Source organism: Camelus ferus, chromosome 13, assembly GCF_009834535.1.
Source record: "Camelus ferus isolate YT-003-E chromosome 13, BCGSAC_Cfer_1.0, whole genome shotgun sequence".
Classification (NCBI taxonomy): domain Eukaryota; kingdom Metazoa; phylum Chordata; class Mammalia; order Artiodactyla; family Camelidae; genus Camelus; species Camelus ferus.
The window spans coordinates 33832448-33858244 of NC_045708.1; the positions used below are offsets into that span (position 1 = coordinate 33832448).

The 25797-nt window shown below is 53.5% G+C and overlaps 1 protein-coding gene across 23 annotated transcripts; it reads right to left on the minus strand.

The window, feature by feature from the left end:
- Positions 1 to 10629: 10629 nt before the first annotated feature.
- On the minus strand, positions 10630 to 25633 carry TAL1 (TAL bHLH transcription factor 1, erythroid differentiation factor). 23 transcript variants are annotated; one of them, XR_004325005.1, is made up of 6 exons: positions 22727 to 22809; positions 18572 to 19012; positions 17147 to 17241; positions 13576 to 14308; positions 11589 to 11639; positions 10630 to 11047 (listed from the first exon to the last, which is right to left on the minus strand). XR_004325005.1 is itself a non-coding variant. In XM_032494206.1 (5 exons), the coding sequence occupies exons 3-5, from the start codon at positions 19009 to 19011 to the stop codon at positions 13794 to 13796; spliced, it is 1050 nt and encodes a 349-aa protein (XP_032350097.1). In that variant the 5' UTR covers position 19012; positions 22465 to 22622; positions 25615 to 25633; the 3' UTR covers positions 10630 to 13793. The 23 variants fall into 23 exon arrangements, 12 of the variants coding, with proteins under 12 accessions (XP_032350097.1, XP_032350094.1, XP_032350091.1 ...); XR_004325004.1 differs by having other exon boundaries at positions 10630 to 11399; XR_004325002.1 differs by adding an exon at positions 11313 to 11399 and having other exon boundaries at positions 11589 to 14308.
- Between the last annotated feature and the right edge of the window lie 164 nt (positions 25634 to 25797).

A 25797-nucleotide genomic window follows, 5' to 3' on the forward strand; every position in this document is an offset into this window, starting at 1 on the left:
TGCTGATTTCTAGAATCACAGTCTCTCCTGGCCTAAAGGCACACCCTAGCAGTGTGATCTTGTTCCTCATTTTTCAGCTGGGGAAACTGTGACCCAGAAAGAGACAGTCACTAACTGAATATCACACAATAAATTAATAGGAGAGGTAGGGCTAAAAGTCCCAGGCAATCCTACGCCCAGGGATCAGTCCCTCCATGAAGAACCTACTTCTTGTTAGTTTCCCAAGCAGCACTCCAGCTTGAGTTCATTCACTCAGCACACATTTAGTGTCTACTGTGGACTAGAGAGCGTAGTGAACAAGACAGCGCTTCCATTATACAATTATTCAACTACTGCTGCACCAAATGTTTCAAAGGAGATGGAAGGGTGTTAAGAGTATATAAATGAGGATGCCCTCTACCATACAAAATCAAGTGGAAAAGGTAGTATTAAGTCTAAAATTTATTCATTCATTCATTCATTCATTCATTCAACAAATGCCTCCTGTGGGCCAGGAACTCTTTGAGATGGCAGGGACATAGCAATGAAAAAAACAAAGCCCCTGCCCTCATGGAGCTTACATTCTAGAGGGGTTAGCCAGGAAACAAACAAAAAATAGAACAATCCTTCACACAGCAGTAGGGAAGACAAGACAGGATCAGGGGGATGGGGTCCTGGCAGGGAGGGGTGTGCTCTTTTACTTAGATGTGTCAGGGGAGGCTCCTCTAAGAAGAGACATTTGAGGAGAGAGCTGAAAGTGAGGAAACAAGATGTTCAGCATCAGAGGAGAGAGGATTGCAGGCAAGGAGAGCCAACAGCAAGTGCAAAGGCCCTGGGGAAGGAGCACAGAGGAAGGTGTCAGCGTGGCTGAGGGAAGCACATGCAGGGAGAGGGCAAGAGGGGAGGTTTGAAAGGCTGCACGAGGCTACTGATCTGGGGCTTTGTGAGAGACTGTAAGGACTTTGGCTTTTAGACAGAGAAGAGAAGATCTTCAAGGACTTTGAGCACAGCTGTGATCGGGCAGCTGTGTTGAGAAAAGGCCACAGAACGCAGAAGAGCAGAAGCAGGAAGGCCAGTTAGGAGGCTGCTGAATACTCCAGGCAAGAGATGTCTGGCTTGGGTCAAGGCAGCAGCCAGGGAAACATGATCAGAACCTAGGTGTATTTTGAGGATAAAGCAACATGACTTGGAATATGAGGGAAGAGAAGCTGAGGATGGCATGAGAGTTTTGAGTCTGGAGTCTACTCGGCTGCAGTGGGCCGAGATGGGGAAGGTTCAGGAGCACTGGGCCATTCTTGCTCAGAAGGCGCAGGATTCGTGTTTGGTTTGGGGATGGGTATGTAGGTCCGGAATTAAGAGGTGAGGTCCAGGCTAGAGATTTACATTTGGGAGATGCAGGGCAGCGATGCAGGGCTCCCCTGGGGCCCAGGGAGGGATCTGAAGGGCTGGGCTTGGACAGTGGTAGGGAAGAGCCCTTCCAGGCTGGGCAAGGGCCAATGGGAAGGAGGCCAAGCAGGAGGGGCTGATGGGAGATCTGCCTGGCCGGACAAAGAGCAGAGGGTGGTCAGGGAAGGGGTCTTGAGAGCCTTGCAGGACCTGTAAGAGGTTTGGTCATACCTTATAGATGATGCTGAGCCACTATGGGGTTTTAGGTGAGGATGTGACATAGGCAGTCTTGCATTTCAGCCAGATCTCACCAACCACGGCTTGAAGAATGGGTTAGATAAGGCAGGAGTAAGCAGTTGCAGGCTGGTGGGTGGGAGGGAGGGGTCCAGGAGAGAGGTGGTGTGGCTGGGCTCAGAACCGTGCATGCAGAGAAGTAGGAGGATCAAAGAGCAATTTAAGGGATACAACTGGCAGGCTACAGTGACCACAAGGATGCAGGGAGTCAGGGCCTCGGAAGAGAGTCAAGGTGGTACCTAATTCCCCATCTTGGACAACACTTGGATATTGGGGCTGTTTTTTAAACCAGAGAATACTAGAAGAACAGCAGGTTGGGGATGAGGAGAGAGCATGCATTCATTCCTTTAACAAAACTTTCAAAGTGTCTGTTCTGCACCAAGTGCAGTTCTAGGCACTGTAGCTATGCAGCCTTGCCCTGGAGGAACTCACATGTTATGGATGAGACAAGCCATGAGCGATGAAGCAAATGCTGGCTTCCAGTGCAGACAGTGCCTGGGGGACGACTCAGGATGCAGCTAGCGGTGTCAGTCTGGCGTTTCTGGGAGAGATCTGAGCTGGGAATAGAGGCTTAGAATTCAGCAGCTTATGAATGAGGTGGAGGCCTTAGGTAGGGATGATACAGCCAGGACAGGGAAGGGTGAGAAGTCAGGCGAGGACCCAGCCCTAAGAGATGCCTAGTTAAATGGATGGGGAGCAGATCCTCATCTGAACTGAAGGAAAATAAAGAAGCAACACATATGGCCTTTATGTATGATCAAACTACAAGCATCAGGCATACCTCACATTTCAGAACCTTTGGAGTCTTGTAACTGATTTTATTTCATCCTGTCTCAAACTTTTTTCTTCCCTTGTTACTAATTTTACCATTAGTCTACGAAATGTTTTGAGAGGCTGGGCTTTTCAGCCTGAAAAGGAGCAGCTTTGGGGGTCTCTGTCTCCATATCGGCAGGGCTGTCCCAGATCAGAGAGAGAAATTGTGCTCTGTGCCCTCTTCTCTGAGGACAAAGCTGGGGGGTGATGAGAGGAGTCACACAGAGGCTGGATTTGAGAGAAAAGTCTGTCTCAAAGAGCTGTCTAATAATAGCAGAGATGACCTTGAGAGGTGGTGAGCCCCCCATCACTAGAGGTGTGCAAGCAGGAGCTGTGAGCTTGCAGGGGGAAGCAGAACACAGCAAGGGGCAGGGGAGGAATGGATAGATACAATATTGAGTCCCTGGGGACCAGGAAGTATGAGCTGGGGGTCAAGATCCTCACCCCCTGAGTAGCTGTGTCATCTGAGCATGTCTCTTCACTTCTCTGAGCCTCTGTTTCCCAGTAATGCCGCACCAGATTGGTTGGACGATAATGCATCTGAATATCTTGTAGTTTGAGATACTTGGTAAATGTTAGGAGCACCCAGATCTAAACAGGGTGGCAAGTGTTTGAGCTGTACTGCCCTGACCCAAACCAGTCCTCTTTCAGAACAGAAGCTCCAGCAGGGCGGTGAGAGACATTCTGTTGGCTACATGTTCACGACCTCTAACTCAGTCTAAAAGGAGCCACACCCAAACCATCCGACCATTTCATTCTTGGAGCTTTTATCGAAAGGTCAGACTCAGACTTTCAAAATGAAAATGACTTTAAGAGGCTGGAGCTACAAGCAGAAGTTAAACAAAATGCAATTTCACCGTTGGGAAACTAAAAACATGCTTTTTCTTTTTCTTTTGTTTTTTTTTTTTTTAAGGGAGGAAATACATCAAAAAGTTTATTGGTGACCTGGGCTGAGTTTGTGATTTTTTTCCCTTCTCTTTATGTTCTTTCCGGATTTTCTATAACAACAAATGTTTTATTGGGGGGTGGGGCAGGGAAAGAACTTGTAGTTTAAAAATAAACAAAGTAAATGTGCATTAAAAAGGCAAAATCAATCTTGTTACTTTTTCAGATTTTTACTAATACCCTTAAATAGCCCAAAAGTTAACCCAGAGCCTCTTTGCCAAAGAATCCTTCCTTGGCCAGGCAGGGCCATTGACTCTGTGGAAGAGCCCAGTCTGCCTATTTTCTAGCTAATTAGAGGCTTCCCCTACCATACTCCTGTAGAGAGGCCTCCCAGGGGCCAGGACACACATAGGAAACACCTGGGTCCTGCCCCCCAGCTCAGTCCACGGTGACAGAGAGACATGTCACATTGGTGATTCTACCGCTTCTGGAAAAAATGCTTACGGTGAGTCAGGCACTGTGCTGGGCACTTGGGATTCATAGCTCATCTAATCCTCACAATATGAAGTGAGTGAGTGCTATCTCCCCATTTTACTGACAAGAACACTGAGGTTCAAGTAAGTTAAACTTGGAAAGTAGAGGGATCCAGAACTTGAACCCACACCTATCTGATTCTAAATCTCTTAAATATGCCTTATACTTCCTCCTCACATACTAAACAAAACAATTATTAAAAAGCAATGAATTCTGTGAAGGAGGTATACAATTAGAACCCCACCTCCCTGGGGAAAGGAAAGAATCAGGGAAGACTTCCAGAAAGAGGTGACATTTGAGTTGAGCTTTGACAGATGAGTAGGACTTTACCAGAACGTAGCACTCAACCAGAGAGAGTGCACGTTCAGCAGATATTTTTAATTTAGTCAACTAATAAAGATTTTAACTGGATTTACAGATGAAATAACATGTTTGGGATTTGCTTCATAATAATCCATTTCAAGGACAGGAAGTGTGGGGAGGGATGACAGTATAAATGAAACAAATTTACCCACGTGGATGATTATTGAAGTTGGTGATGGATTTGTGCCATTTATTATATGATCTTCTCAATTTTCATATATATTTGAAAATCCCAATAATAAAATGAAAGTAATGATCCATTTGTGCATCAGAGAACTGTTACTAGGGGTGAGAGACTACAGAGAGGGCATCTCAGGTTTATACAAAGACCTAGAGGTGGGAAAGTAAGGGATGATGGATGTGGAACACTTTGGGTGCTCAACAGGCCCTTAAGAGAGGATAGAGGAGAGATAGTGGGGCCATATTTTTCCCTGGGATCTTAAATTAGCATGATTGTTTAGGACACTCCCTGGAAAACACAGGGAGGCACACACGAACACTCTTGCTCCCCCTTCCCTCCCCAAAACTCTATCCACACCCCCAGAGCACTGGGAGCCATCAAAGTGAGTGATGGCAGGCTAATCGCGGGCACTCGGGTCTGAGGAGGGCCCCTTGTCTCTCTCTGAGGACCCTCCAGCAATGACAAGTGCAAGACAAAAGCGGTACCTCCCCTTCCTCGCCTGCCACTGCCCTCATTAGCATGATACAGAAAGCCTGCTGGCCCAGCTCCCCGCTCCGCGCAGCCGCAGCCGGGCAACTGGACCACCAGCCCAGCTTTGGCTGAGCCCCAACCAAGCAGATGTGGACCCTGAAGGGCACTGTGGCCAACCCTGCCCCCACCCTCCTCAAAAAATAACCAAGCCAGGCAACCCTCGCCCTGCTCTGCCTGTCTCACAAGCCTTTCCTTGCATTGTGCCTCAGAATCTACTGCAGCTGCCAAAAAGCCACAGGGAGTCCAGGAATCATCCAAAGCAGAATCGTGCAATCCCCGAATGACAACTCCTAGGTGACAGAATCTGAGGATCTCAGAGACCTCAACGTCTACCTGTCATTAGACTCACAGGGTCGAATCTTAGCGCAGACCAGGACCATCATGGCATGGCGCCCCTAGTTTAGACCGCTGCTCTAGAACGCACCATTGTGGAACATGGGATCGCAGCCTCAGGACCAGAGTCTTGAGCGTGGAAGGCAGGTAGTGGGCGTCAGAGCTCTGAGGTCTCAGGAGGTCCTGAGAGAGATTGCTTGGGGGCTTGGGGCTGGGAGTGCCTGTATCTGTCTGGATCCCACCTATTCAGGGGTGGTGGAGGGGGGGCGTGAGAGTGATGAGGAAGGCTGATAGCCCATTGAATGTGGCAGTTCCCGGGAGGGTTGCTGGAGAGGGGGCGGAGCATGGAGAGGAGGACCAGGGCGGCAGTGTGGGAACGGCCAGAGGGCAGAAGGCCCGGCCCCCCGAGATCCTGCAGAGCCTGGGACCCAGGAGCACCGCAGGTCCCAGGCTGTGGAGGGGGAGCTGGGGAGGGCTGAGGACCCTGGGCTCCCGGGTCTCAGCTGGTTGGGCTGTCACCAGGCATGGGGTGGGAAAGGGTTTTCCACCCTGGTCCCGTAGCTCCACCAGGTCTCAGAAAGGCAAGGGTCGTGGCTGGGGGCTGGGGGGCGGGGAGATTGGGGGTGTGGCTATGGGATAAGAAGAGGGTGAGGATCATATTGTGGGGCGGGGGGCTGTTCTCCAGATCACCATCTGCATAACAGACTGAGTCAGGAGAGACTGTGTCTTCCCCATATTGAGGGACTCACAGAATAACACATAACCAAAACTCCCCTTCACAGTGTATAGCCAGGAGCTCTCCTCTGATTGCCTCAGTTTGGGACTGGGTAGCACCCCTCTCAGCGATTTCGGCAGTATTTGGGGGTTTACCTGCTTTGGGGTGAGGGCAGAGCTCCAGGCTGGGAATCAGGATAGCTGGTTCTAGCTTGAACTAGCTCCTAGTTCATGCTGAGTTTAAACAATCCCTTTGCCTCTCGGAGCCTCAGTTTCCCCGTCCGGCAGCCCATCCCACACTTTGTGTGAGGCAGAGCCAGGTCAGTGCCTGACGAGGACCTCTTGGGTGATTTCTATCACCCCGCTGCCTTGGATCAAGCCCACATAGGAACAGGCAGTGGGTGGGTGGAGCCCTGCCCATATGGAGGCTGAGGACCCACCTGCCCACCCCTAGGCTCCCGCAGCACCAGAAGACAGTCTGGAGCCCAGAAATTGTCAGGCCAGATCCCTGAGTCTCAGTGTCTCAGACAGTTGTCTCCAGGCCTGCAAAGCAGGCCCTGCAGAGGGCCATTGTGTATCTCTCCATGGGCTTAAGGCCTGAGTCAAGCCTGAAGACCCCAAAATCATCCCTCCTGAACCCAGAGAAAGGCCTAGACTGGGCCTTGGAGAGGAGGCAAACTCCGGGGCCCGGTCCATAGAGGAGGGGAGGGGAGGCGGGGAGAGTGAAGAGTCAGAACTGCGCTATCAGCACTGCCCGTCCTCCCCACTTCCGCTCCTCGAACGGATCACATCCTGTTATTGTGAGGACAGAGAAGGCCAGGAGCTGGGGAGGGAGGCAGGGCTCGGACCAAGCGAGAGGGGAAAGGAGGAGCCAGAGGGAACGTCATGGTGGGCACCGGGTAGCTCTAGCAGCCCAGCTCTGCCCTAGGGGGCCTGGACAGGAGTTGGGCCCCCAGGAGAGAGGATCGGCATCCCTGGAGCAGTTTCCATCTGCCACTGAGAGAAGGTGCTGGGGCTCAGGACAGCCTGTGCCTCCCCACAAAGGCACCTGGAAGGAAGGAAATGGCACCTCCTCCAGGAAGCCTTCCCCAGCCTCCCCTTCAGGCTCCTTCAATTCAGCAAACATGTACTCCAGGCCTCCACTGCCAGAGCCAGGTCTCCCACAGTCATGGGGCCTCTCTCTCACAGTACTGGCCTCCAGGGTTATAATGTTCTATATCTGTTCCCCTCCATCCCACTTCCACCCAGCCTGCAAGCCCCCTGAGGACAGGGACGGGGAAGATCCCTTGCTGCCTCCCCAGCACTGCCCAGCATGGGGCAGGTCTAGAGGGATTCCTGCTGCTGTGAAGGATTAATGTTCCCACCTCCCTCTCTGCCCTCTTTCTCTCTTCTGCCACTCCAAGTATGGCCCTATCCCAACTCCATTTCCAGCAATAATGGCTCTTTCTACAAAACACAAGCACTCTACATATATTATTTTGAAATCCCATGACAGCCTTATAAGAGGGGTATTAATATCTTCATTTAACAGATGAGGAAACTGAGACTCAGAGAGGTTAAGTGACTTACCCAAAGTCACACAGCAGGTATGATAAGTGGCAGCCCTGGAACCCAAGGTAATTCTGACCCCAAAGGCCGGGCTTTCTGTGGCTTAGCTGCCTTTCCTGTTCAATCCCTCCCATGTCCTGGCCTCTCTGTGCCTGAGCTGACACCACATTGACTGTCCTTACTGTCCCCAAGCCTGTCCTCAAGCCCAGCCTGCTGTCTGCCCCTTGCATGGTGCAGGTCCGTCTGCTCTGAGAGCATAATTACCTGTTGGCTGTTTCTTCTTCCTCTCCTGAGCAGCCATGAGCACTGGCTCTGGACTCAGACTTGAATTCAAATCCTGCGTAAACTTGGTGAAGCCCATGCCCTCTTTAGGTCTCATTTCCTTCCCTGGACAACAGAGAAGGTGCCTGGGTGATCTTGACTGACTCCTCTCCTTACTCTGACTCATGACGGCTGAGCCTCTACTGCTGGACACTGTGCCAGCACCATGGCCTGTCCCCAGCAGGCTGTTCACAAGCACCAGAGGGGGAGGGCTAGCTCCTGGAGAACAGTTAGTTGTTTTGCAAGCTGGGACGAGGGGAATGGGCAGCATGAGGAGGTAAGGCTGCTATGAGTGGACCAGATAAACAGCCTCCTGATTGTCATCACCCCCTCCTCACCCACCCAGGTCCAGTATGATAACCAGGCTGCAGGGGCCCAGCCTGAGGAAGCTCATATCCCCCTCTGCACCCACCAACCAAAGCAGCCCACGGCCCTCTGCCAGCCCAGTGGCAGAGCTGTCTGTCTGCCCCTGGCCATCCCAGGACCATGGTTTTAGGCATCTTGGCAGGAATGACCCAGCCTCCCACCCATCCAACCCATCCACCCTTTCATTTCACACTGGCCTCAACACCGAGCTGGGAGATTCCATGCAGGGCAACCTCTTCATGCAGCCAAGGTAGAAAGGGACCCGTGCCGGGTCTGACACAGGGTGCTGGAGGCGAAGAGACAAATCAGGCATAGCCTTGCCCTCAAGGAGCATGTGTTTTAGAGGGTAAGTGGACAAAAGGACAAACGTCAGACAGCAGAGTGAAGGAAGGCCTGCACAGACACGGAGGGGGCAGCTGAGCCCAGAGTCAGGACAGCCTCTTGGATGCTGAGGACAAGTTAACCAGATGAATGGAGAATGGGAACAGAGGATGGATTAAAACCCAAAGTGCAAAAACCAGACAGTTAAAAAACATTGCGCCCTGGACCAGAAGGGCTAGTGCGATAGGAGCAAAGAAATTGAAGTGCGGGGTGGTGAGAAATGAGGCTGGAGAGACTAGCAGGCTGTTCAGGCTAGGCCCCACAGTAGTCCTTCCCCATGACCTGGGAGGCAGGAGGCCCAGCCATGACCTGCCTGCCACTGCTGTCACTGTTCATGGGACATGTGGCCCTGGGAAGATTCCTTTCCTCTCTGGCCTCAGTCTCCCCATCTGGAGACTGGGCACCAGCCCAGACGATCCCCAAGGACTCGGCTAGCCTGGGAGTCAATCGCCTCCTAGTCTCTGCCTGGTGGCAACCGGGCAGACGAGCTGTTCCTAAACTCTCTGGACGTGGACTGCCTCGCCCTCTTCGGGGAAAGGTCCTTCTGGAAATGGGTGATCCTCCCTTCTGATTCTGTGTCCATGACAGTCAGGCTGCTGCCTCTACCCCTCCCCTGCTGCCGTTCTCACCAAAGTCATTGTTGGCCTCCACGTTGCCAAATCCAGTCGGCACTTGCAGGCCTTTCTGCCTGCCCTCTTGGCTGCCTTGGGCTCAGCTAACCACTTCCTCCACTCCAAACCCTCTTTGGCCTTAGCCTCTGAAATAGCACACTCTCACACTCTCCAGTGGTTCTCCTACGCCTCTGACTGCCCAGCCCTGTCTCTCTCTCTCTCTCTCTCTCTCTCTCTCTCTCTCTCTCTCATGTCCCCTCACCATGCTACTCCCCAGGTGGGTGGCTGCACCCACCACCATCACCAAGACCCACAATCCACTCCCACTGGTCTCCCCACCCGAGGACTAAGTCTCACCATCTATCTGCCCGGGGACCTCCTTGTGCTGGGCTGGCGAGAAGCACACTTCACATCTCCCAAAAGTCAAGGAGCTTCCCTCCAGGCCAGAGCAGCATCCTCAAGCACTGGCATGCCTTTGCCCCACTGGCTACTGTTGGGAAGCACCCCAGGACAGGGAAGGACAAGATCAGAGCCTGGCAGGATGGGCAAGGCTTCCCCAAAGTGATCCATGGGCCCCTGGAGCTCCCCCAACCAGCACATCTTTTCCCCTTAATACTAACCACCTTCTAAGTTACTGTACAGTCAACACATTCATCATGGTTGCGTGTGTCGGTGTAGCTACTATCTCCCTGTTAGAATTTAAGCGACATAAGAACAGGGATTGATCTTGGTTTCCTTCACTGCTAGACCCCAAGTACTTAAGTAATATCTCGCCCGAGGTGGGGGCTCAATAAATACTTGTTAAATGAACGAAAGAAAGGATTGGTATTTTGTTGGAAATGCCTATCTGATCTACTGAGGTCCCTGAAATCCAACAGTCTGTAGGCAGAGGCCTCCCCAGAACCAGAGTCCTTGCCTCTGACCAGCGTTCCCATTCCTGAGTCTCTACTCACGACTCCCAAAGCCTCAGCCTCTGTCCCTGAGCCCGTGTCAGACCCACACCCTCAATCTCCCAGAGCAGGCAGGAGAGCAGCAGCCTTCATTGAGTCACTGGGGGACCTGGGACCCTCCTCTGGTGAGACCTTGATCTGTCCTGAGCCCACAATAAAAGCCATGGCCCCTGCCAAGGGGATGCAGATGGGACTCTCTGCCCTGAGATCCTGAGCCCAAAGTGTGGGTACACAGTGATGAGAAGAGGCCCCCTCCGTGAGTCCTGGCAGAGGGGAAAGAACAGAAACCCTAAGCGGGAAGCCTCCGGGTAGGAGGTGGGACCTCACCCTGGAAGGACGGCTGAGGCTTGAGCTCCCATGTCAGCAAGACAGGTCAGTGTCTCCTTCTGTATCCTAACTCCCAGTCCTAGGCGTGCGGCGTGCAGGCAAGAGTCCAGGCCCCTCTGTAAAACTTTTATTTAGAAATCTTCCCAATATATCCTTATATATATACACACATCACCACCACATGGGTTTTGTCGCTAAAGAGTCACACGCCCACAGTGCTGGCCTCTGGGCTGTACAAAGGACAAGGTACCTGGAGTGGTTACTCCTCTTCTGCAGAAAAATGCAGAGACCAACGCCACGCATCACGTACAGTACAACATCGACGGAAAGTGCTGGGCCCACCCGCAGGGACGACGCGCTATGTACACGGGCCGGGGGCAAGCCTTCGGCGGGGGCCACGTACCATCCAAACCACAAGTACGACGAGACCACCCCCAAAGGCCGAGACAGCTGGCGGCTGACCAGAGATGCTGTGCCCTTTGTTCTGCTTTCGGAAAAGGATAAAGGTTGTACCATCTTGTTGTTTGCCACTACAAATAAAAGGATATGAATTTGTCTTAAGAGATGTGATTCCCTCCAGTCACTGACAATCATTTTTGTTCTCCTCCTGTTTTTTCCATCTTTATATAGTTTCCCTTTTGTACAGATATTATTCTTGGATGGAGAATATTCGTGGGTGAAGAAGGGGCAGAGGAAGCAGAAGGGTGTGGTAGGGGAGAGGTGCTGGCAACGAGAATTAAAATCATGGACCTTGTCTACTTCTTAACAGAGACGTGAAGCTTTGCTCATCCCTACCCAGCCTGTCGTGGGTGGTTGTGTTCCTTTTTCCATATTCTGCTCATGTGCCCACGTCTCTTTCCCAGTCTCACTCCTGTGCCTCGCCTTGGCATGAGAGAGAAATGAGGTCAAGCTGGAGAAATGAGGATAAGCTAGATGATTCAGGCTAAAGTGGTTTAGAACCGAAATGGCCCGATGCTGTGCACCCAGGCAGACCGGCCCACTCCCGGCTCCTGGACTCGGGATAGGGAGCTCCACTGCAGGAATGACACCGAGGGCAACAGAGTTCCTCACCATCTCAAAATGCTTCTACTTTCATGATTCCATCCAGTCCACACCACAGCCCTAGGAGACAGGCCAAACCAGGGTATTTATGAGAAACTGACAGAACTTTCCCAGGTCATACTGCAAGTCTGAGAGAAGAGGGAGAGGAGTCCCTGAGAGAATGTGTGACCCATCTCCTAAATCCCACCCATGTCGGCTCACTGTGGCCACTTTTCACTCCCAGGTCAAGTTAATCCACAAGGAAGCAAATGCAGCCTTAGGATTGAGAATAGGTGCTCAGTCTTTAAACAGATGGGATTCCCCACAGGAACTTCCAAAAATTAGAAGGGAACCAATCCTCATGTTCATCAAAATATGATGGAGAGGAGGCTGAAGTAGGACAGAGAGTGCTACAAGGGTTACCCATGTTGCTCCCATCCCCACGGACTAGACCTCACAACTTAAAAGGAAGTAGGCAGGGGAGCAGGGATCACTCCCCGGGTGCGTGTGGCTGTTCCCGAGGCCCCGCCACGGTGAGGGCAGACCACCAGACTGAAGCCCACAACGTGCGAGGGCTTCTCCTGACAGCAGCAGTGACGGTTCCTCCACGTTGCTTTGGGCAGGGCAGAGCCAGAGCATCCTTCTCCCTCTGATCTCCAAGGCAGAGCCTCGTCAGAGCCAGCTGGGGTGACTGGAGGGCAGGTGACAGGTGTATTGGACTTGTGTGCAGTCTGTTCCATGGGCATGGGATGTGGGTCACAGGCAGGCCTCGCTTTAAGAAAACTACGTCCCACCACCTGGATTGACAGAGGGGATCAATGAAGGGGCAGTGGTCCACTCTACAAAAGGATTCTCCACTTTACCAAATGACTTGCGTTAGTACTTCTTTAAAAGATGAAGGATAAGGGTTTGATTTACAAAAATGTGATGTACAACTTGAGGTGAGGAGCACCTCAACTGCATTAAGCCAGCCTCCCATACACACCCTTGATGACTGAAATCTGCACAATCAAGGGCTGTCGAAGGTTCTGCTAAGTGAATTTGCGTGTGTTTGGATCTCTGCCAGGGCCTGGTCTCTCACTGGGTTCCCTGGGCTCTAGAAGTAGGGCTGGATCCTGGGTCATATCAAGACCTAAAGATCCCACCAATAACTGAAGTCAAGCAAGATCCCAAATGCCAGGAACTCACAGGACAGAGTTCATGCCAGGTTCATTTTCACAACACAGACCAGACCATCCGCAAACAGACATCCTGCCGCAGGAAGCTCCCTCTGAGCAGTAGGAGAACTCGAGATGGGGCTGCACCTCTACTCTGCACCAACACACACCCATCAGCGCACTGGCATCTGCTCCTGCATGAACAGCAATGTGTCGCTGAGAACGCAGGCAGATAGCTCTGAGACACCATGGCGACTTGAAGCCCACGTGTCCCAAACAGGTCGTGCTCAATTTCACTGTCAGCACATCTCCTGTCTCTGCCTTCGCACAAAGCCCACAGGACACGCTCACAGTTGCAGACTTGGTCCCCAGAGCCACAAGGATAAGGAAGCAAGTCTCAGTGGGGAGAAGGCAGACCTTCAATCCCCAGGGAAAGAAGTAAGGGCTACTGTGTTTTCTGACCCTCTGGCCCAGCTAGTCGAGAGCAGGCTGTCCATTGGCCGTCTTCTTCAACCAGGCCCTGAAGAAGGCACCTCGAGGCTTGTGGCCCTCTGCGGCAGCTGGCAAGCTGGATGGACCAATGTGGGCCTGGGTAAAGATGGGGCTCAAGAAATGGGCAGCTATCGGGTACCTATATTTGGACCGTGTGGCCACAAAAGCCACCCTAGCCAGCTTTGGAGGCGTTAAAGGCAGGCAGAGGCTGCCAGACGCCTCGGGAAGGAACTGACCACCCAGGTCTCAGTGAGGGCAGGACCCCCATGCTCCAGGCCAAAAGCAGCGCCACTCGAGCCTCTTACTTGAGAAGCCTCAGGGATTTGGAAAAGGGGGAAGACCGTGCCATCTTCATAAAAAGTACCTACCACTTTGCTCCATTTTTCTGTTCTCCTAGTGAGGCAGGAAACAGGATAGCCAGCCCCAGGGGCGGTTAGGACTTTCCAAAGTTCAGACATCAGGGAAAGCTCATCAAGTCCATACCCTGCTTCAGAGCTGCCCAGTCCTCACCCCACCTGCCCTGAAGCCCATGGTCCCAGCGGCCCAAGGGCAACCTCCCAGCTGGTCCTGGGTGGTCGAAGACCCATCACCGAGGGCCGGCTCCATCAGCGGCGGGCAGCATGGCAGGATGGAGGCTGCGGGCCGTGTGCTTGGGTGCCGGCTCTTCTGTGTAGCTGTCCGGGCTGGCTGCCCCGTCCAGGGAGCTGCCACAGCTGGAGTTCGGGGAGAGAACGTCCTGCAGGAGGTCATCTGGAGGCGCACTGCCCCCTCCCCCCGCACCCCCTCCGCCAGCCCCCACCACAGGGTCCTTGCCAGGCTTGGCCCGCTGGGTGCCCTCCTCCTCCTGGTCATTGAGCAGCTTGGCTAGGAAGTTGATGTACTTCATGGCCAGGCGGAGGATCTCGTTCTTGCTGAGCTTCTTGTCTGGGGGATGCGTGGGGATCAGCTTGCGGAGCTCTGCGAAGGCCCCATTCACATTCTGCTGCCGCCATCGTTCCCGGCTGTTGGTGAAGATACGCCGCACGACTTTGGTGTGAGGACCTGGGGGCATGAGGGCAAGGGTTAGGAGAGGGGGCTCGAGATTCCCCAGGGCATCTTCTCCTGTGGGGAAGAAGAGAAACCATCCATCGGAAAACTTGGGAAACCTAGAGTGCCTTCTTTCCTTTCACTCAGAAAACTTACTCATCCTTCAAAACCCCATTCATGTTTCTTCCTCTCTGAGAACTTGAATCAATCCCTCCGGACAGATCTAACCAATCACTATGGCCCTATAAACCCTTAATTCCCATCACTGTTGATTGTTTCCATGCTTGTCTCCTTCTCTGGGCTGTGAGACATTTGAGGACAGGAACCATATATCATTGATTCATTCATTCCTTCACTTGTGCCAAGAGGCCATACAGTGCTAGTTAGAAAGACGAACTCTGGAGCCAGACTTTCTGGGCTCAATTCCTGACTATTACTCTCTAGATGGTGAGTCTGGGCAAATTCCTTAAACTCTCCATGCCTTAGTTTTATCATCTGTAAAATGGAAATACTAGTGACTCAAGTCATAAGATTGTCATGTGGATATAACAGCCAACCCAGGAGAGGTACTTAAGGCAATATTGCCTCTGATTAAACATTCAAAAAATGTTAGTTATTATTATCCATTCATCGGTTATTTACTGACAACCATGCACTGTGCTAGGCACTAAGAAATAAAGGTAGATAGGACACAGTTCTTGCCCTCATGGAGCTTACATGTTCCTGGGGTAAGAGATGATGAACAAGCAGGAAACACATAAACAAAAAAAAGCAAAAGGTAAATAAAAGATGGAAAGGAGCTACCCAACGTGGAAAGTTGTGTAGGCAAGAAGCCATCACCTAAGACCCACGGACTCACTTCACAGCCAAGGAGACTGGGGCCAGGTGGGAGGGAAACTGCCCCCATGACCCAGCTCATCTGTGCTGCCACTTGCTGCTTGACCATCTCTCTTTCTCTGTCTTACAGGTCCACACACACCTATACACACACACACACACACACACTCATATCCATATACATAACCACATCATGTTTTCCCCAGGGAAGATCACTCGTCCTCTGCCCTCAGTGCCTCAGAAACAGTCTTTTCAAACCCCCGCAGGCCCCAGCCAGCTGACTCTTTTTGCTAAAGGCCAGACCCAGGCCGGGAAAAGCACAGCACACCCACTGGGCAGTCCTACCCTAGGCACCTCCAAGGAAGTAAATTGCTGTTCTCCCAGCTCCAGGCCAGACAGAGGGGAGGCCCTCAGCTGTGCCACTGGGAGGACCAGTCCCTGCTCCATGGCTGCTGCCTGATCTTCAGGGGTGCCTGTGTGGGGAGAGGGGCATCACAGCTGCTGTCACGGCAAGAGCGAGACAGACTTTCCCGAGCCAGGCCCTAAAAGCACTCTACCTGACTATGTTCCTTCCACAATCTGGGAGGAAGCAGTTATCCTCCCCACTTTACAAATGAGAAAACTGAGGCCCAGAAAAGTTTAGCCACAGGAATCCATATGAAGTCCCGACTTTAGACCTTGTGTTAGTTCTACTTTTAGGGACTCTTTTTGGTTAAATCTCTTGATTTCAAAGTCCTGTGGACATAGCCTGCACCCCACCCTCCCTGTCACCTCCCTGTCTATTCCTGTCTGGTCCTTCCCAGAAAACTACCTACTTCTCCACATTTTTCACTTTCTTGAGTCCATCCATCCCTCCACGTCCTCTGTCTCTCTCTGGCCAGGCACTGAAAAGGTGCTTGGTGAATATTGGCATCATTTATGGGTAATGGTCTCTCTACACTCCTGCACTCCTCCCAAACCCCTGCTCTTTGCTCCCCCTCCTCCTCCTCTGTGCCTGATTTCTCTTGTCTCTGCCTCTTCCCTGGAGAATTTCAGGGTTGGTCTTGCCTGCTTCCTGTTTGGTACACCTGCCTCCTGTCTCTAACCTAGCAGCACTGACACTCCAACACCCTTCCCTCTCAGCCCTACACCCCTGTGCCCCAGGCTGTTAGGTCTTTTGATGTCTGTTCCTTGTCCAGGTGCTAGCCCTCCTCCTCTCCAGAACACCCTCCAGAAGCTGCAGCTCGATCCACACCCCTCTCACCAGCAGTTTGCAGAAATCCCAGTCTAGCTCCAAGGCTTTTGGTGCCCTTCCTACAGGTGCGCCAGGCTCCAGCTGGTCGGAAGCACTGGGAGCTCCAGGAAGTCCCTCTTCTCTGGAGAGCCTCTCTCCTGCCTCCTGGTGCTGGGCCCCAATTACTACATCTGGTCAACCCTGGGAAGCGGGAGGGAGTCCCCCAGATTTCCCACTCTTCGAACTCCTTCCCCCAAATTCAGGGCCAAAGACTACTCTGGTAGTTCACATTAGCAGTGCTGAGGCCCTTCTGGGGGAAGGAAGGGAGCAAGGCAGAATCTCTGATGTCAGGAAGGGAGTTCCAAGCCTCTGGTAAAGGGGACAAGAGGGCCTCACTTTGTAGGGATCTGGGACAAGATCCTTAAAGGTGCAATTTCAGGTAGGAAGCAGACTCTGGACTTCAAAGAGGACTTGGGAAGAGGTACAAAGAAACCCTGAGGGCTGCTGCTCAGAGGCAGGGGACTACATGTGTTTCTGCCCTTCCTCCATGATCCTTGACAAGTGTAGGGAGGGAGCTAAAGTGGGGGCTACAACTGGCCCTGGAGGTCTGGGCTAAGTGCCACAATATGCCCTTACTCCCATGTCCCCTCTCCCCAGGGTTGTGAGTGTGGCAACCGCCAGCCCCACCCATGACCTCCCCTGGTCCCAGGTCAACAGAGTGAGGACTTTGACAGCTGCGGAGTCAAGAGAGCTTGCCCATCTAAGCGAGATACCTAGGGAGTAGTCCCTGAGGATCCTTCCTTCAGGGGCTCTAACAGCTTAAGGGAGTGAGTACATGGTGGGGGAGGTAGACTCAGACTCACCGTCAGCAATCTCCATCTCATAAGGGGAGGGTCTCCTCTTCACTCGGTTGTTGGTCGCAAACATAGGGAAGGCATCTGGCTCCCCAAAGAACCCACTGTGGGAGGGAGCAGGCAAATCACAAGATCACAAGTGGGTGGAGGGCAGAGAGAGGCTCCATACCCATCCTCCCCCATGCCCTTGAGTCCCCGTCCCCTGGAAAAACGGGGCAACTTTGGGCCCTTCACACCTGAACTGGTGCCTGGAAGGGACATGAAACACACACACACACACACACACACACAATGTCCCCACCCTTTCTGTGTGGTGAGACAAGCAAGGGGAAGAGTCACACACACACACACACACACACACACACACATCAGAGGTGAACACATGGAGCAAACACAAAAATGAACACACAGCCCACAGACATACTCTTCTCCCCGCTACAAGCACACAGTCCACAGATACCTCCATTCCCAAACAGGTGCTCCCACAGGAAGACATGGCCTTCACACCTGCAGGTGTGCAATTCCTACATCACATCAGGGCAGGCATGCTGTCCCCTCCACATAACCTCACCCCACCTTCACCTCCACCAGCCCCATGGGGCGGGTGGACCAGCAACAGACAGGAAACCCTGACTCAGCCCCACAGACATGCCCCCTTCAACACCCACTCTGGACTGACTCTCCATAGCTTCTTTCACCAAGTCTTCCAACTCACCCACTGCCCCACATTGTCTCTCTCTGCCTCATCTTCCTGTCCCCACCCCAACCCTGCCTCCAACTCTCCACCATCTCAGTGGCCCCAGCAGGGAAATGGACACCCTCACACAACAGGGAGTCCAGGCTCCAGGCCAGAGATCACTGTTACGGGCAGAGGGGCTCAGGAGAGGAGGGAGGGCTCCATTCTCCGCAACGGGAATTCCCTGGCGAGGAGATTCAGAGGAGGGAGCCCTCTCTCAACCACCCTGGGGTGCACATCTCTTACCTGTTCACGAATGGCTGCAGCTTCCAGAAGAATTTCTCAGCGGAGCGCATTCAGACACACTCTTGCCTCCTACTCACACTCACGAGACGACTCCTGTCCCCGCTCTCGCCACCACCACCACCAAGCAGCACCCCCAACCCTTCTGCTCACGCCCAGCCGCATGCCTGCACTCCCCCTCCTCCGCTTCCACACACCGTGCACGCCGCAGTCACAAGGCACACCCGCACACTGACCCCCGCGTGCACACACACTCACACTGGCAGAGGACTCCTTCCTCACTCACACGGGGGCTCCAGCCTAGGCTTTTCCGCCCGCGGGTGTAAAACCTCCCCCTCTCTCCGCGCGCTCAGCCGCACCGCCCGGCGGGGAGGAGGGCGGCCGGCTCCCAAAGTACAGCAAGGGAGCCCCGGTGCCCGCGCCGCCCGCCCAGCCGTCCCTCCCGCCGGCCTGACCTGCCGAGCGAGGCCAGAGGCTGGCCGAGGCTGTAGAGCAGCGCGCGGCCAGGGGCGGCGGGGGCCGCCAGCGCGGGCGGGCTCAGCTGCACCATGCGGCCGTCGCCGGGCAGCTCCGCGGGGGCCGAGGCGGGCGCAGGGGCGGGCCCGGGAGGTCTGCACAGCTCGGTGGTGGGCACCCGATGGCGCGCTTCGGCCGCCGCCGCGTCGCGGCCCTTTAAGTCTCGCGCGGCGCCGCCCCCACCGGCGGGGCCGCCCCCCGGGCCGCCGCGCGCGCCCAGCTCGATGGTCGGGGGTTCCGCGGGGGCCGCGCGGCTCGTCTCCTTGGCGACGCCGTTCAGCAGGACCAGGTGCGGGGGGGCCATGCGGGCCTCGGCCGCGTCCCGTCCCTCTAGCGAGGGGTCACTGCGTGCCGCCTCGCTGGGCGGCCGCTCGGTCATCCTGCGGGCAGACAGACAGACAAGCGGACGCCCGCTCTGACCACCGCCCCCAGCCCACACACGTGGGGTGGGGTCGGGACGGTTTGGGGGTGGGTGAAAGGCAGAGAGAGAAACCCACGCACCGCCGAGCCCTGAAAAAAGGCTGACAAACTTAGCGCCACGTGGACACACATCCATCCACCCGCGATGCTGGGGCGAAAAGGAAATGGGGTCTCTGCTTTGGAGGAAGAGGGGAGGGTGCCTGGGAGACACAGGCACTGAGGACAGGAAGGACAGAGATGGAGAAGGACAACAGAGACATTGGAAGAAAAGGAATACAGCCGGCGAAAGAAAAACAGAGTGGAAAAAAGGAGGAAGGAAATGTAGAAAGAGGTGAGAAAGAAATATCACCCCGTGCCCCTTCTCAGGCCGCAAGAGAAGAGGAGGGAACAAATCCCCCACCAAGTTCTCCCCACCCCCCCCCTTTTGGTTTTGGCGGGGGAACCTGCTGTGCAGAGGTGGAGTGCTTTTCGAACCTTACTTGCCTCTCAGTGATACCCGCCCCCAGCCTACCATCACACACATACACCCAGAAACCTGGTGAGGGGTGCTAGAGGGATCAGAGCTGGCAGAAAATTATCGGGGGGAAACAGCTCTCCCTTTTAACACATATTCAACAGCCTTGCGGGGGGGGGGGGTCTGTCTATACTCAGTAAATCGACCTGTATTCTGTGCAGCCACTGGAAACCCCAATGGCTCTTTACTCCCCCAGGGACCAGAGATGGAACAACAGGAAGGGAGGATGATCCAGGCCCTACTTTCCTGCACACTCTACCTCCTTCTGCTCAGTTGGACTCAGAAGTGAGGTGGGATCTAGAAGGGAAGACTGGTTGAGGCGTGTGGAGCCGGGACATTCAAAGGGTGCTCCTGAGACACTGCGGTCTGGGCTCCCACTCACAAGTGGGGGGGGGGTGTCATGAAGGCCCCTGAACTCCTCCAGCACTCTCCTTTCCCTCTCTCTCCTGCCTCCGTGTTGTCCTCTGGGAAATAGGAGGAATACTTCATTTATACATTTAAAAGCACTGTGCAAATGCTCAAGTAAACATTATTACTGACAGAGAGACTGGGCCAGCAAGGGGACTGCCTTGACCAAGGTCACACTCGCCTGTTTGCCACAGAGTGGGACCAGAACTCCCATCTTGCTCTGTCTTTGTTACCTTCCCATATACATCTTCCCATATATACCACCCCCTCAACCCAAGGACACTCCTCTACTCCATAACCATACTCCAGGGTGACCCCAGGCAGAGGCTCCACTCCCCACTACTGCTCCCTCCAGTTCTTCCATCACCCTATCTTGGTGCTGGTGGAGCCAACCTCCTCTCACACCCCCGACCTGGCAAGAATGATAATGGAAAAACTAAGAGCCTCTGGGTCCAAATGTGGAAATGCTTGTGAGTTGTTTTAATAAAAAATATATATATATATATGTATATAATCAACTCGACAGGTTTCATAAAATGTTCAAAATAGTTTCTGCTGTCGGAATTATATAATCGGGGTATTTTGTAGCAGAAAACAAATACAGAAAAATCCAACTCAGCCCCAAGCAGAGTCTATCTAATCACTCATGGCAGCCATTCTGCCACTGTACCCGTTCTGAAAGGGAGTCAGCCTGCGAACCATCCTCCCACCCCAGAAGAGAGTCGGGACCTTCTGAAACCTCCTCTGGAGCTACTCAATTGCTACCAGACACACAGCTGATAGAGAATCACCATTCAGATTATGTTCCTGCCCTGGGTCTGCCAGCCCCATGGGCTCTTCCCGGAAACAACAAAATTCCCCCAGACCTGGTGTACCCAAGCTGCAAAAGGCAGTGGGTCCTCAACACTTCATTAGAAGTGAGTTTACAATTATGGTGGAAACAATAGATCTGTATCCATAGAATGGGACTGCCAAGACACTGCAGCCACTAGAAATGCACCAGCGGTATACCAGTGGAGACCTCTTGACTCCGCTGCAACAGTGAAATGCACTAGAAATAGACCATCCTCTGGTGAAACATACAGGCCTTAAGGGGCTGGCTCCCTACCTTACTGTCCCCAGATACCGATACCGTTGTGTGCCCAGTGACATGTGCTTCAGGCCCAGCTTGTAACTGAGTGACAAACATTTCACTCTGCAGTTGCCAGAATGAGCTCAAGCTCTCCTTAGGACACATTTATACCTTCTGATTAATTCCATGGCTTTGAGTAGAAGCAGATCCCCATAGGGCAAGGGGAGATGAGTTAACTCTGGCCCCAAATGCCCTCTCCAGACGCTTTTAAATATCTATATGTCTAAGGCTCCCCATGAGAAACCTATGATTGGTCCCCAGGGTCTGTGGCCAACCTCGCCCCACCCCTCCCAGGACCTCAGGAAAACCTGGTTCCTTCTGCAACCAGGATCACCCAAGCCAGGGTTCTAGGCTCCCAAGGAAGCCAGTAGAGAATTCACAAGTACTTTCGGTGGTCAGTGACTAAACCCCATCACATGGCTTCAGTTAAGATTATTGAAAGGAAAGCCTGAGTGATTTTTGTTTATTTGTTTTCATTGGGGAAAATGAGAGAAGTGGGAAGAAAATTTCTAACCCAACAGCACCAGACAATTTGACCATTACATCTCCTCTTTGTGCAGCCAAGACGCAGCTCACAGCCCCTTACACCGGCTCCCCATCTCCTGTTGCCAGCCAGTCAGAACATTTCTGTGTGTGCCTGAACAAGACAGGGGAACCCAAGAGCTACTAGGGGACAGGCACTTGGTCTCCTGGAGCTTCCAATTCCCAGCTAGGAGAATTTCTTATAGGAAAACAGCCTCCGCCATGTCCCGGCCAAAGGCACCGCCTTAGACCCAGACTCCTGTCCCTCATAACGCATCCACCCCCTGGGGGAGCCCCAAGCCTTCACAAGTCTGCAAGAGAACCAGAATCACCAGTGAACAGAACCACTTGCCCGCTGCTACTGCTGCTGGAGTGGAGGGGTGTTCCTGCATGGCCCGCCCTAGACCTTAGACCTGGTCAGGGCCCACCCGAATTGGGACGGCGTTAGCCAGGATGGCTGCGGCCTTCTTCCTGCCTGAGTCCAGCGTGCGCAGCCTGCACTATGCCTGCACTACCCGGATATAGCTGTCCCAAAGTTATGAGCCTTGGGAAATGTCCACAGAACCAAGACAGATGGGAGTGGCGTGGGGAACTAAGTCAAACTAGCTGTTTTTACTAAGGATCGAAAAAGGAAAGGGCTCTTCTGGAAGCCACAGTGGCACAGAGGCCACAGTCAGCGGCAGAGCCAGATGCCAGATTCACAGCTCTGGGTTCGTCCTCCCCTCCCCCTCCCCAATCTGAGACTGAACTGTCCTGTCCTGAGCTTCCCCACCCCAGGCCAGACCCCAAGGCCTTCCTGGTCACTGTTTCCACCGATAGGTTCCCCTCAAACTCACCTGGGGCATATTTAGAGAGACTGGCCCCTCTAAATAGGATCTCCACTCCTCCGGCGGAGAGGGATGGGAGCTGAGGTCCAGGTTGTGGATGGGGGTCCTTGCTTTCCCCCTCTCTCGCAGAAAGACTGGCAGTTAGGCCACGGTTGGTCCTGGGCGGTCTGCCGCGCCCAAAGCGAGTTTCCAGGAAAGATGGGGGTGGAGAGAAAGAGGGAGGGCGAGAGGGAGGGAGAGAGAGAAATGGGGATCAATGGCTGGGAATTACCTCATGTCCTTGCCAACGAGCCCAGGGGATCACCAATGCCAACAGCTTTCCACCCCCAACCTGCAGGTGTTTGAAGCCTCCCCGACCCTGTACCCCGATAAAAAAGAACCCTACACCTGACCAATCAGGAATAACTATTTAGTCCAACAACAACAGCCCTGCCGCACACTGCCTGGAACATTATCGCACTCTCCAACCGGGATGTCTGGCTCAGTGTGGCTGTTTGTTTCTAAGCACTGACTCGTCTACTCGCTTGGCTCGGGAACCGAGTCAGGCTGGAGCTGTGGCCACAGCGCAGAGTCGTCCACAACCTAGCCTGGTGGGTAGGGGGATGCCTGTCATAAAAGGGGAATCTAGTCTTCAGACCCTGGTCGGTGGGACAGAGTCTCCAAGGCCTCCATTGTCCATGACCCCCCACCTACCCAACTCCAGCCCAAAGCGAAACCAGAACCCAATTCCAGAGTCTACTTTCCCGAAGGGATACAGTCTGAACGGCGCAGGTTCGAGAAAATTGGGGGGACAGGAGGGATCTCTGATCTATCGATGTCCCTTTTTTTCTTCATACTTATTAAGGAAAAAAAGGGGGGATAGAAAAGAAAGAGCCCTCGCCTTTCCCTCAACCATCCCTACAAAAGATTTTCGATTTTTCGGGGTTCAGATCGGCAAAGCAGGGGAGAATTCTAGTAATTCCTTGCAGCAATAAACAAGGAAAAGAGAGATGGTAAAAATAAAGCCAATACCACTTCTAAGGATGTAGCGATAGAGAAATTTAGGTGGACTTTTTTTCCTCCGGAGGTTTTTGTTTAATTTGTTTTGCCTAAATCGTCCAGTTTATAGTCACACATCGAAGTCTTGGATAAATTGCATAGGCTGCCTCCTTTTTGCCCCAGCTTTAGTGTAAATATAGTGATAATTCTTCCCTGCGGTTTCAATCCAATGAGGGAGATTTTCTTTCTCCTCTTTTAATCCAAATGGGGGGAGGGGTGAGAACAAGGAGGAATCGGTCATTCCTGGTGTCTTACGTCGGGGTTAATTTTTGCTTTAGGATGGAGCTTCTGTGTCCGTCCCTCTCCATTTTCTCTCCCTACCCTCAAACCCAGCAACTTAAAAAACAGTGCTGGTGGGGAAAAACCTGTGCTGCTTTGTTATCCGCTACAAAGAAGCTAAAAGGGACAAGCTGTTTCGCTTCTGGACGATGATTTTAATTAAAGATGATGATAATGATGATGACATTAGCAACCACAGTAACTGGCAAAACAAAATATTTTCTTCCTCCGGAGCTAAGGCAGCATTGACCCCATCCCTCCATGAAGACTGGCCCCGGTCATCGATGTGACGGGTACCAGACCCACACGGGAATGTCGCTCACCGGGGAAGGGGTTGGGAAAATGTTCCTTGGAGATGATCCCTAGGGTCCCCACCCAAGGCTCGAGGCCTGGAGAATGCGCTCATTGTCTTTTCCAGGCCTCTCGCGCAGACGCCGGCGGCTGTACCCGTGAAACTGACCAGAAATGGACGAAGCCTGAGTGCCCCGGGAACCGAAGCGGGCGGCTACCGGCTTGAAGGCGCGGACCTCCGCGAGCGCTGCTCAGCTTCCAGCCTGGAAGAGCCTCCCGCTAACTAACAGACCCCTCCAACACCGAGGCACAGACTGACCTCCAGACAGAGCAGCCGCCGATCGGGCTCCGTCTGCCCATTCAAGCCAATACTGGCTTCCGAATACATCATAATTTGGAATAAAATGTGAAATCCCTCTCCCCGCCCCCATGCCGCCTCCTCAACTAGCGCTTCCATCTCTTGTTTGCTCGCCCTCCCTTCCACCCCCCAGCGATTTACAAATGCACTTCCAGAGGACACTAGCACACAAGCACACAACCCGGTGCGGACAGGGCCACAGGAGGTCCATCCCCATAGAAGGGAAGCAAACTAAGCACAGCCTAACACTGCCCCACAAGCAGACTGGGTCAGGCCCTAACATTGTCCAGCGGGACACAACGAAATCGGTCAAACGCAATCGCTCATGGACGCACAATCCACCGTAGTCAGGAATACACACGCCTAGCACGACAACGAAAGCACCTAAACACAATCGCAAACGTCACGCAACCCAACACACAGAACCAGACCCATGTCGAGAAGGCAAATGAGCATAATTATATACAACGATGAAAACGCAGAAGAGCCTCAAAGAATCCAAATCTACATATCAAACAGCGCAGACACCATCACAGTTTGGACACACAACCTATCGCCAAGAAGACCACACTCGGAAGAAGTCAACGTTGCGCCACAGCTCACACACGCACTCTCACAATCCCACCGCATGCACACAACCACCAAGAAGAAATGAAAACCAACCACCGCCTCGCGCATTTCTGTATATTGCGTAAGGAAAAGGGGAAGGAAGGAAGAGAGTCTCCAAGGCGGGAGGGGCAGCGGCGGCGAGCGCAAGGGCGTCCGTGGAAAAAGCCCCCCATCGAAAGAAAGCGAATGAAAAGGAACGAAATCTCCTCTGCGAGCGGGCAAAAAGAGGGAGGAAATCGATGGGGAATTCCGTGGGAGGTTGCAGGTTGCCTTCCCCCAGAAAAAGGCCAGAATGCTCACGTTTTGCCGCTACGGGGGGACGCGTGTGGCCATTTTGAGGCCTGGTCCTTAGTGCCGAGCCCTCCCCCCGCCCCGTTCCCCGCCCGCGCCGCGCCGCGCCGCGCCCGGCTCCTCCACCGCCGTGCTCTAATCCCGCTCACGTTCTAGGCCTCGTTAGCATGGGCTGAGGCGCGCGGGGGCCGTGTGCGCCGCGGAGATAAGGCGCTGCCGCGGGTCCGCTCGCCCCCGATAAGCGCCTCGGCCATTATGGGGCCAAATGATTCATTTTAATTTGGCAATTTCACCGGAGGGAGTGGGGACTGGTTGCGCGGCTTTGGGACCGGCTCCGGAATGCGCCGCGGAGAGAGAGTTGGGCGCTCTGTCTAGGACCCAGCAGGTCCAGCCTTATTACGGATCCCGAGGCCTCTGGGAAACCCGGGTTCCCCACAACCTCAGTCCCTGGCCTTCTCGACAACTTTCTTCAGAAA

Bases quoted from the DNA above. Each gene is read 5' to 3' on its own strand.
- TAL1 (XM_032494196.1), bottom strand. The intron at 17,242-18,571 runs GTCAGGCCGGCG...TCCCTCCCACAG, and splicing joins CCTCTGGCCTCGCTCGGCAG to TGGGTTCTTTGGGGAGCCAG. The intron at 14,309-17,146 runs GTGAGTCTGAGT...TCTTCCCCACAG, and splicing joins TGAGATGGAGATTGCTGACG to GAGAAGATGCCCTGGGGAAT.